The sequence below is a fragment of the Aspergillus ruber genome, assembly GCF_000600275.1.
Source record: "Aspergillus ruber CBS 135680 unplaced genomic scaffold scaffold00003, whole genome shotgun sequence".
In the NCBI taxonomy this organism is placed as follows: domain Eukaryota; kingdom Fungi; phylum Ascomycota; class Eurotiomycetes; order Eurotiales; family Aspergillaceae; genus Aspergillus; species Aspergillus ruber.
The window spans coordinates 1015508-1026696 of record NW_024467299.1 but is presented as its reverse complement, the minus strand read 5'-3'; the positions used below and the strand labels follow the sequence as shown (position 1 = coordinate 1026696).

The following is an 11189-nucleotide window of genomic DNA, read 5'->3' as shown; positions in this document are numbered from 1 at the left end:
TCTCCAGGAACAGTTGTGATGTCCTCAGCTGCCCTCCAAGTCCCGCGCTGCCTGCACCAACCCTTGTCAAACGATGAGCAGCTCCAGCAGTTACCACCCCGAGGAAAGCGAAGACGCCTCTGATTCCGAGTTCGAAACGAGGCGATCAACCACTACAAGATCTTCAGCAACACCCTCTTCGCGATCGTATGGCACGGAGTACTCTGCACGCAAACTTCGTCGAAGTGCATCCAGATCAGAACGCCGGAAAGCTCGCAATAGGGCGCGGGAGACGGCGTACTGGAACTTGCGCCAACAGCTCCCCGATGAATCGGTAGGAGCTTATACGGAGCTTCTCGAAGATACAAATAGCGGCATTTCCTCAGTTAAATCCGAAGTTGGTGGCAATGAGAATTACAACGTCACGCAAAACGGAATCGTGATATGGACCACCCAGGAAAAAGAGATCTTCTTCGATCTACTGGACAAGAAAGGCAAGAACGGGATAAAGGAAATTGCACAAGCCATCGGTACCAAATCAGAACTTGAGGTTCAGGAACATCTCAAACTTTTGCACAAGGGTCTAGAACGGCAACACCTGAGGGATCGTCATACGCGCACGGTTATTTTAGGCGATATTCCGGCAGCTACAGAGGTTGAGGGGAAATGTGGGAGGGTACTTGACAAATATTCGGAGCTTTTGTGTCTTGAGGAGCAGTACCTAGAGGATGTTGCTGGGAGGAAGAGGCACTACGATACGTGGATTATTGATCGAGGGAAGGCAGAGGAGATAGATGAGCAAATTGACGAGAAAACCGCTGATGAAGAAATAGATAAGGAAACAGACACAGCAGAAAATGCAGAAAGCGAAGACGAAGAAAGCGAGGAAGATAGTGAAGAGAGAGAACTCCTGGCCGTCCCCACAAACTCGCCAGTCCACCTCTCTGCAAGTCTTTTTATCATGTCAAAATGGATCCGCCTCTCTGAACGCTTTTTCATGAACCCCAGCGGTTCCCGACTCCCAGACAACTGGACCAAGGTCGCCTATCCAGGCGAAACCCCCTCAATAACCGCAGACGCGTTCACAGAATTTTACTCCATAGCCATAGGTCTTACACGGCGATTAGTTCATTCATCACTGTTCTTCGCCATGTCACGAATACGCCAGATGAGGGATTCTGGCGGCCGTCGGAAGGCCAGACTAGTGAAATCCCGGGATGTTAGGACTGCACTTGATGTACTCAACATGAAGCAGGATCGGTCAGACTACTGGATTGGGCTGGCGAGAAGATGCCATCTGGATGTTATGGATGCGAGGCATCAGAAGGGTTGGAAGAATGCCCGAATGAGCCATAATGAAGTGGAGGACTATCTATCTGGGGACTTACCCAAGTCTTCTGATGAGAAAGACAAATCAAAATCAAGTCGGGAACACATAGGCGATGAGACAGATAACGATGATAACGACTCCGTCCTCTCAGACGTCCGCTCCTCCTCCGACCCGATACCAGAAGAACAACTATACTTAACTTCCGAAGACGAACACGCAGAAGCAGTTGACCAAAAAGCAAGCAACATAGAAGAACAACGCCTTTGGAGAGTCCTAGGCCATCCAGCACCAGTTAATCTCTATCCGGAAATTAAGCCCGAAAACGAAGACCTAGAAACATTACGAAAACCGACCGGAGAGCGCAAGACAAAGGAAGATCTTGTCGACTGGCGCAATAGGACTCTCTACCGCGGTGAATGGGAGGAATACGGAAATGATGTCTTTGATGTATATGAGGAGTTATCAGAAAACCGACGGAAAAGACGACGGATCGTCAAAGAGTCCGTTATACCTGCTTCTTCTGTTGGAACTGTTTCTGACGATGATGCGGATGTTGAGATGGATGAAATGGATAGCCGTGACGGTGGGGAAGTTGAAGAAGTGAACACTCGCGCTACCCAACACAAGGGCGAGGACGGAAACGAAGAAGAGGATAGTGGTGAAAATATGGACGAGTATGAGGAACCTGTTCACTCCATTGGTGTTGAGGAAAATGTTGATCAGAAACCTATCATCCGAGATGACGAAGAGGAACTGCAAGACCAAGACGTATCTCGAGACTCGAACGAGTCCGAATACGGATCAGAAAACGATTTCAGACCGCCCCAGCAGGTCATCAAATACGATCTGTCAGGGAATGAAGACGAAGGTTCAAGATCAATATCACAATCTTCCGGCTCAGAATCCGAATCCAATGGCGGTCACCAGTCTCAGCAAAGCACCATGAAGCAGGAGGCGTCAGAGCACTCAGACTCAGAATCAGAAAGCACCGGAACCGAGCAGAAACCCAATATCCCTAGCAGATCTCAAGAACACCACCAAAGAATCAAGCACAACCCCTCAGAATACTGAGGTTCAAGCTCAGAATCTGAATCCGACGGTGAAAACACTGAAGCAGAACGCAAACCGAACATTACTGCTGCTGCGAATGCATCCGAGAATAACACCGGACCCAAAGAAGAAGGTGATGAAAGTACAGACGAGGAAGGAAGCATATCGTCTAACCAACATGACCATTTATCATCTGAGTATGGTAATGATGCGCCCTATTATTACAAGCAGACAAGACAGGAGCACGGTGTGGTTAAAAGGGAATAGATATCGTCTTGGAGTTCTGGATTATTGCATATATCCCAGTTGGATTAGATTTGCATTTGGTTCAGCCTGTTCATTTCATCCTAGACGATAAGATGTAATAGAATAGGATCGCATTGGTACGGGACAGAAGTTAATCAGAAGAATAGCATTATAAGATAGCTCGTAACTCCAAACAAACAAAACATTGCGCCTTTTCCTATGAAAAATGAAACGGAAATGAAGATAAATAAGATGAACCATCCCCAACCGAGTCATTCATACTCCCGTCTCATCTATCCAGGTCCAGTCCAGAAAGATCACTGTCTGACCTCTGCTCCCTTGGGACATGGTATAGTACATGATAAAATAAGAAAGAAATGAAGAAATTCCCTGTCAGTATAACGACGAAACCCGTTTCATACATGTCATTTTCTGATATTATCTGTGATAATATAACGGTACCGTTTATAGATCGAATGTCTTGAAATCGGCACCTGCCTCAGCACTCCATGGTTGAACACCGGTTCTGAAATCGCCGCCAACGGGCTGGAAATTGTACCGGTTACCCATACCTGCTGCTGCTGCATCAGCGATCATTGCGTTGGCATCATCACTCGGACCCTTGAGGGTGATGGACTGCAACGAGTCTTGGACATCCTTGACACGCTTCTTCATGGCCATTCGGTCCAAGAAGAGCTGCTGGCGAGCTTGTTCGAGTTCCCGGCGTTCAGCCTCGATTATCTCTTCCATCTCATTGAATTGTTGGAGCTTAATCTCAAATTTCTGGAGAGTGACATTGACGGCGGCGGAGACGAGACGGGTCATTTCCCGTTCTTCGTGCGAGGCCAAGGCTCCAGCACGCGCTGCGGAGGCTGCAAGAGCAACGTTAGGGAGGGATGCCTTGGATGCTGTCTCGATCTCTGCGCGGGAGGTATCCACCTCCATGGAGTCTTCTGTCTTCGTAGCTTCACCCTCCTTCTCTTTGCCCTTGTCCTGGGCCTTTTCTTCACCCGAACCCTTCCCGAGCTGCTTCTTGAGTTCCTTGCGGATTTCTTCCACAGAGCGCCCTGCGGCTGCGGCTGCCACTGATGGCTCTGCCATTTGAGCGAGGAATGCGACGACGGACAAAACTGGGTTTTCGGCATGGCTGATGGGATCCCGGCCATGAAGGTTGCGCAGATCTGGCATGTCTTCAACGTACTTGTCTTCGATCTCAAGCTGCAAGAACTTCATCACGCATTCTTCCTTTGTCCTTGTGCCCACGTGGTTGGCGATCTGCTCCCAGTTGTCGTCAAAGTTCTCCAATCCTTCGAGGAGCAGGACAAGCTCCGAGTCGCTCCAAGGAGCTTCCTTATCTTGAGCAATCGAGTATTCATTGTCCTCAAGCTTGACGAAATCCGAAGCGCTGTGGCTCGAAGGCATGCGCCCCTGCAAAAAGCAGTTGGGGCACAGGTCGTACTTCGAGTTCGGGGCGTTGTTTCCAGCGGCGGGTGCCGACTTGGCATAATGGAACCGGAGACGAGTGCAGTCAATTCCACAAGAGAAGCAGTGGGCCTTCTTTCTAGGTTCCCGAGCAGCGTTCTCCAGTGCCTTGGTGGGATCGGTACCATTAGCGCCTTCCCCGTTGGCCTGCTTGTCTTTGTCCTCTGTAGCTGGTGTGATCTCTTTGCCCTTGTCGTCGTAGATATTCCGGCGAAGTTCGAGATTGAGGTCTGCCTTGGAAGCAGGAGTGGAGGAAGCGGCACGGTCAGTGGCCGGGTGAGGCTTACCCGGGGTAACTGTGTGGTTGGGGCCGGGTTGGAAAGGCTGAAGGCCACGCGGGGTGTCGGCAACTACTCGGAAATGGCCAGTAAACGGAGGACCGATGTTGGAAGGACGCGTTTGGGGGTCCACCTGTTTCCGGTAAGCATTTACCAAAGTCGTGTCCATAATTCAGGGAAAAACGCACCTGGTAGTTGATCAACCCCCATTGCTCGAGGAAAGAGTGTACCCGCATAATAGCGCAGACATCTCCGGCGAGGTTACGGCGACAAGCCGTGACAGTGAGGTATTCAATAGGATTCAATCGGTAAGTGTTGATCATAAAATCTCGGTAATCCTTGTAAACGGCGGGTGTCTTGCTGCGGTTCCGACCATTGAAGAACTCTGCCAAAGCCTTCTTCTCAATGGGGTGCACAGTGTGCATATCGAACCATGTGGAATAACTTGGGAGAATAATTGCATGTGTCTGCGAAACGAGATGTGAACGAGCAGAAGCCTCAAGCGACGCCTTGGCCTGCGCTGGGTCAGCAGCACCATCCACACCCAACGGAACTGAGCCCTCCCCGGTTTCATCACCAGTATCGGGTTCTTTCTTCGCGTCTTCCATTCCGCCCATTTCTTCATCTTCGCGCTCAGCGTTGGCGTTCTGGGGCTTGGGAGATGCAGGCGCATCTAGCGGGTTATCAGTTCCGGAAGCACTTTCGGCCTTTTTAACCGGCGATCCTTGATGCGATTGCGATCCTGTACGGATGGCACAAATGTTGGCAATCTGCATGTCTTCTCGCGAGAAGTGGATGGATGGGTGGGAAAAAGGGTTACTTACCACTGGGCGCAACAACATCACCGGGGGCATCCTGAGCGACGGCGTGGGCATCATCGGCAGCGCCCGAAAGAACTGAATTGTCTTCCATAGTATGCGAGAGGTGATTGGTATCGAAATGAGAGTCGCAGACGGGTTGTTCAAGGCACTTTGCCTCGTCTTCAAGAAATTACTGTCGGCTTCGTAGGGAAAGGACCGGGTGCAAAAGGCAGCGCTTAAACAGCTGCTGCAAAAGACAAAGCACGGTGGCTCTATCTCCAGATAGAACAGGCAAGGAATCGAATAAACGGCGATGTTATTCAAAGGCCGGCAGCAACGAGGGTTGAGGTTGGCTGGGGAAAGCAGCGCATTCGGTCGCGACACGCCCAAAAGTTCGCGCCAAGACCGAGATGTGCGCTAACCTGTTTAAGTTAGCGCCATATCTTTTTGTCTTCTTTCACAACTTCGCTTGTTTTCTCTCTATTAATGGGGCTTATGGCCCCTGTTCTGTTTACTACGACTCTGGTATTATCGACAATAATGGCCTTGCGCTCCGGTTCTTCGTCAAGCAGCTGTATCCGGAACACCGTCTCAGCTACGGAATACAAATACAGAACTATACATTATTATTGCAACATAATCAATCGTTAACCATTACATATTTACATACACGATTGCTTTTCGTGGCAGGATTCCAGAATATACAGCATTATTTAATCCGAGACGCTTAGTGCTGAGCAATAACAGCAGCTCTGTCCTGGAAAGTCTTAGTCACCGCGGGCCTAGCTTTAACCCTCTCCAACCAAGCATTCAGGTTAGGGAAGTCCTTAGCCACGTCGACGGCACCAGCAAGTCGTGCCCCAATGGCAACATACCACGGCACGAAAGCCGCGTCAACATAGCTGTACTTGCCCCCAACGAGATACTCCTTACCCTCCAACTCCTTGTTCAACACACCCGACACCCTCCGGATCTCATTCAGATACCGGTCGATGGCACTCTGGATCTTCTCCTGGTGGAAAACACTGAACCATACGGCCTGTCCGAAGTATGGACCCTGTCCGGACATCTGGTAGTGCAGCCACTGCTTCGCCTGGAAGTACTCGGGGGAACCAGCGGCGAAGCTAATGGTGTTTTGCTTATCGTAGGTTTCGACAAGATATTCGACGATAGCGCCAGATTCCCAGAGAGAGATACCGGTGTTGGGGTCTTCGATGGCGGGGACACGGCCGTTGGGGTTGAGTTTCTCGAAGGGATCTTGTTTCATTTCGGGGAATTGGAGGAATTTGGTTTCGTAGGGGAGCTTGAGTTCTTCGAGGATGGCGGTCACCTTCCACGGGTTGGGACCGGTGGCGTGGCTGTAAAGAACAATGGGTTTAAGAGACATTGTGGAGTCTTTGTTCAATTGGTTGCAATTGAGGGTAATGGTATATATTGGGATATTATTCCGTGAGGACTAGGGAGAAATGGATTGAGGGAACAGTATGTCGTCTTTATATGCTATCTCGGCGGATACAGCATAGCCGATGCCCCGCACTGCGATGGAGAAGCAAAAAGAACAACTCCGAATTCAATATAAGCTCTGCTCTGTAATCACGGCTTCGTCTTCCGCATCAAGCTCGCTATCATTCCGAGAGCTGACAAATTGCGGAGAGTTGATTAAGTGTGTTCGTGTGTTCGTTGAGTACCACTGGGACGCGGAAATGAGCGCATGGAGTAGAGAAGTAGACAATAGGTTATGTTCGAATTGATGAATTATATACAAAATGCTTTTGAAATTAAGCCAACTCTTGTCTAGCATGCCCGTATCACTAACACCAAGATATGTATTCACAGCACCATCCGCAACGACAATCAAGAGATTTTGCGTGAAAGTGGAACTCGTATATACCTCTAGACCAACAAGGTGCCACAACAGATTTAATGAAACCCATCCTTGACCTCAGAAAACACGAGAGGGGAGCCCTTCTCTCCACCAACAACTTTGATCTGCTTCGAAACGCGCTCCACTTCGTCGACCTTGGACAGAGACTCAATATCCTCAGCCGAATCTGTCCGAAGTCGAGACATAAGCAACGGCAGCACGGAATCTTTCCACAACATCATATTTGACCTGCGGCTTGTGGTCGCGGTGGCTATAAATAGCATGATCGAAAAAAGAACTGCAAGTGTTGGGAGAATGATCCAAGGCCACCTCACTTTTATGTATGTTTCATGCCGCAAGGCTTTCCCAGGGATTGTAAAACCTGTGGTAGTGTCTGTACGCAAAATGTCGGTCATGCTGGTAGTCATTGCATCCATCGTTGCATCAGCGTCATTAATCCCGCCCATGATGGTGGCAGCCATCATGTTTAGACCGTCCATCAGAATATTATCCAATTTGAATAATCCAAGCATGGCTGACTCTATTTTGCTCCAGGTGTAGCTTTCGATGGAATAACTGGAATTCGGGGATAGCTGCTCCGTTTGATCAGGTGGGACTAATGTGATCTGCGAAATATTAGGGTCACTTGCGTTGACATTCGGTCCCAGTTGTTGTTCCTTGTCGACCCGAAGGCGGCCGTTGCCTCCCGAGTAAACGTTGTTTTTGTATTGCTTTTCACACGCATATATCGTACACATACTTATGTCTGGTTTCTTCTCGGGCGTCGTGTAATTGTCCCGTGTGTATATATTGATTTCGTTCGCATATCTTGATGAAATGAAGGTCAAAACTGGCTTTTGTATTCCAAGAGCAGGGGATCTTCCGTCTCCCCTGATAAAGGACATCCACTTCTGACGCTTGGTGCTGAGGACCGGTGTATTATGTAGCCCCATTTCCCACACGGTGAAGTTATAATTAGCTTCCATCGTCTGAGCAAGAAACTCGTACCCATCTGGTAATATATATGTGCAATTCTCTGGAGCCTGCAATATAACATCCGACCATCCAAACTTTGATTGCACTTTCGTTAATGAGGGATCAACCTTACAGGATTGATTAACCTGGCTGGTGATATCCTGGCATCGACTGCAGAAGCCCAATGTCACAAAGTCAGGATATTGGCAATCCCCTGATGAACATTGCGGCTTGAGGGGCTCATTGTTCTGAGCAAGCCCGTTCAGGATAGCAGCGTTCATTGAGGGGCTCAGGTCATAATCCGAGCTGACGTTCTTTATTGTTTCCCATGCTGTACGTCCTTGTGCCTTCCCATATGTATGCGCGGCTTGGACAAAAGCCGTTTCGTTGGAAGCCAGTACACTCCGCGTGGGGAAGGCCAGTATTTGTTGCGCAAATGGATCAATGGCCAGAGACAGTATCATAAGCAGCGCGCCCATAGTTGCTAGCCCCGGGGTTATCCTCCAAAGAATCTGAAAAGAGCCCCAGGCCCCACGGCTGGCCTGATCATAAAGCTGCATATTATATAGCGGCGTTGGTGTCTGATATTGGTTCCACTTCAACTGGCTAAGACACGACGGTACCAAAACGAGCATTGTTGCTTTTGCGGCGGTGACGATTATCGATATGATTGCGTTGGGGGAAACGCGATATCCCCAGGTGGCATACGGCCTATCATAAATGTAAATCAGGAAGCCAATCAACATAGCGATGCAAACCGTACTGAATACGGCAGCTACAATCTCCGGTGCCCACGATCCAGTCCAGCTGAATGGTTCTTCCTTTTGGGGTGCATTGAATGACTCTGACTCCTGAGGCTGCGGTTTCGATTTGGAGGGGCTTGAGGATTTGTCGAGTGCAAAGACTTTGTGTATTGCTTGCTTTGCCATTAGTGGTGAATATTAATTGCGCAAATGTATACCGGTGATAGCAGTAACCATGGACAAAAGTAAAAATTAAATATATATATATATATATATTTATATTTTTATAGATAGATAGAATGAGGGGGGGAAGCAAAAAGAAAAGAAGGAAGAAAGTCTTGAGAACATAGGGATATCAGTCTCTGATATTTATGTTTCTTTCCCCAGTTGAACCCCTCCGGGTTGACCATCACCCGGTCAGCCTTGTTCATGGCGGCGCTTAAGACTGGCAAAAGCGGAAAGGATTAGCAACTTGCATTGTGTTGGCTTTACTATTAGGATTATTGGCACGGAGAATAGAAATAAGCGGAATACGATCTACATGAGCGCTTAGCGAAGAAGGTCGATATTGATGCCCGAATTGCTTCTTATTCCTGTTCTATATGTCGTTCATGGTTACAGCAAAACTTGGTTACAGCGAGATAAAGTGATAAGGTCCAAATCTCGTAAATGTGAGGATCTCGCAGTGTCAAAAAATATATATTTGCACCCAAATAGTACTATGCTAGTACTGAAATCAACTTTGGCCATGTAACACATACTTATACATATCTAACTTGCATGGGATAACAAATTACTCTTTTAGCATGCTATCTCCTATAATATCTATTAAATAGAGCTGCGCTGGGCCATGGGCATGGGTATAGGCATATGGGCAGGAATAATCCAGGGATTTCTAGGCCTACGGCCACTAGTATGGAGACTTCTTATTGGCCATACATGTCCCCACTGGCCCTCAACATAGCGAGATTTTGTATGGGCAGATCAATGGCGATCAAACGAGACTCGCTATAGAGGTAGCGAAGTTTTTCGTTAATTATATGGAAATTTATTTCAGGAAATCATGATTCCTCGTTAACCTGAGGATCTAGTTCTTCATTCTAACCAGGTTTTGCTGTAGTTACTTTCTTCACTTATACCTATCTGACCGATGATATGCAGCCCTATCCGTGTTACTCGGATCATAGCCGTCTTATCTAATTTATCTTATTTGATTCAAACAGCAAAAATATCCAAGCAGGTGCTATATTAAATCTTTACCGGCCATCAAATCAGAGGGTATTCTTGATGAGGCTGCGAAATTCTTCGGTGAACACTACGGGATTTGGGGTAAGCATCCACACAGCCCAAGTCAGTTCCCCGTCTTATTCTCTACTTTCTCGCTGCCGAAGCTCTCTAAGAAAGCGTATCAAGTTCAATACACACCAACTACGAGAGTAAACCCTCCCTGACCCCTCAAAATCCCGCTATGTCAAGGTAACTGTCGATGGCAAATTCGCTGAGAATGTCTTCGCTTCTCGCTAGAACATGACCACAAGATTAGCTGTTGGGTTATTCAACTAGCAGTTCACAAAAACTATCGCCAGTGGGGACTAGCCACTGGCCTTGTGACATGTCTCAAATTCAAAATAACCAGCGATGTATATGGGATCATGAGTTCTCACCCAGCTGCTATTATGGCGAGTACATCAACTTTTAGATTCCCCATTGACATGATCAATCTCAATTTAATTAGGGTAAATGCTGATGATATTATCCAAGCGTCGCCAATATCCTATGTTCGAGATGCAAAATTGCGCGGTTTCTTGTTCAACGGATTTGATGCATCCACGGTATTGGTTTGTGGGGTTGATAACAACTTCTTTGTTGATCACAAAGAGCCTGAAGAGACATTGAATTCGATTTATACAACTAAGAAGTGGTTATTCGGAATCTTACCAGAGTTTCATGAGTATTTTCTTGTTCTGGAGGGCAGAGCCCGTTGAGGTATCATTTTATCATCTTACGTGAGAAGATAGTTCCATTCCCAATATTTCTTGATTTATGTTATTTTTGCAGGTATATTTTTGACTGTGTTCAAAAGTACATGGCTGCTTTTTTTCCAACTATATGGGCCATACTGGATAGATGCTTTACGCGATGATCTATAAATATGGCCATGTTGCCCACCCGTATTCTAGTTAACAATCAATTTATTATCTTTCCTTTATATCATCCATCTATCGTTTAGCCTCTGGCATCACTCATTCATGCACCCCGTCTCTTCTATAATTTTCGCCATCAGTCGTCCTGTGTCAGGGCCTAGCTTTAAAGAACTTCTATCAGGCTTACTATATCAGATATAGACCGAGTCTGATATATGGCTCAGTAATTTTGAAGCAAGACATTAAGATTTTTCCACCTCAGATATGTACAATGTCTGTGCCATAATCTAGAAAAGGA

The 11189-nt window shown here is 47.4% G+C and overlaps 4 protein-coding genes across 4 annotated transcripts; 1 reads left to right on the top strand and 3 right to left on the bottom strand.

Annotated features, from left to right (window-relative positions):
• Positions 1–73: 73 nt before the first annotated feature.
• EURHEDRAFT_383779 (uncharacterized protein) lies at positions 74–2437 on the top strand (the record flags this gene model as incomplete). Its single annotated transcript, XM_040779593.1, has 1 exon — positions 74–2437. The coding sequence occupies one exon, from the start codon at positions 74–76 to the stop codon at positions 2378–2380; it is 2307 nt and encodes a 768-aa protein (XP_040642361.1). The 3' UTR covers positions 2381–2437.
• Positions 2438–2608: 171 nt separating this feature from the next.
• Positions 2609–5514, bottom strand: rscE (putative RSC complex subunit (RSC8)). Its single transcript, XM_040779592.1, has 3 exons — positions 5190–5514; positions 4554–5107; positions 2609–4498 (listed from the first exon to the last, which is right to left on the bottom strand). The coding sequence occupies exons 1-3, from the start codon at positions 5275–5277 to the stop codon at positions 3071–3073; spliced, it is 2070 nt and encodes a 689-aa protein (XP_040642360.1). The 5' UTR covers positions 5278–5514; the 3' UTR covers positions 2609–3070.
• A 378-nt stretch (positions 5515–5892) lies between these two features.
• Positions 5893–6552, bottom strand: EURHEDRAFT_399926 (glutathione S-transferase family protein; the record flags this gene model as incomplete). The annotated part of the gene is made up of 1 exon (XM_040779965.1): positions 5893–6552. The coding sequence occupies one exon, from the start codon at positions 6550–6552 to the stop codon at positions 5893–5895; it is 660 nt and encodes a 219-aa protein (XP_040642359.1).
• A 533-nt stretch (positions 6553–7085) lies between these two features.
• Positions 7086–8933, bottom strand: EURHEDRAFT_447732 (DUF3176 domain-containing protein; the record flags this gene model as incomplete). Its single annotated transcript, XM_040783690.1, has 1 exon — positions 7086–8933. The coding sequence occupies one exon, from the start codon at positions 8931–8933 to the stop codon at positions 7086–7088; it is 1848 nt and encodes a 615-aa protein (XP_040642358.1).
• Between the last annotated feature and the right edge of the window lie 2256 nt (positions 8934–11189).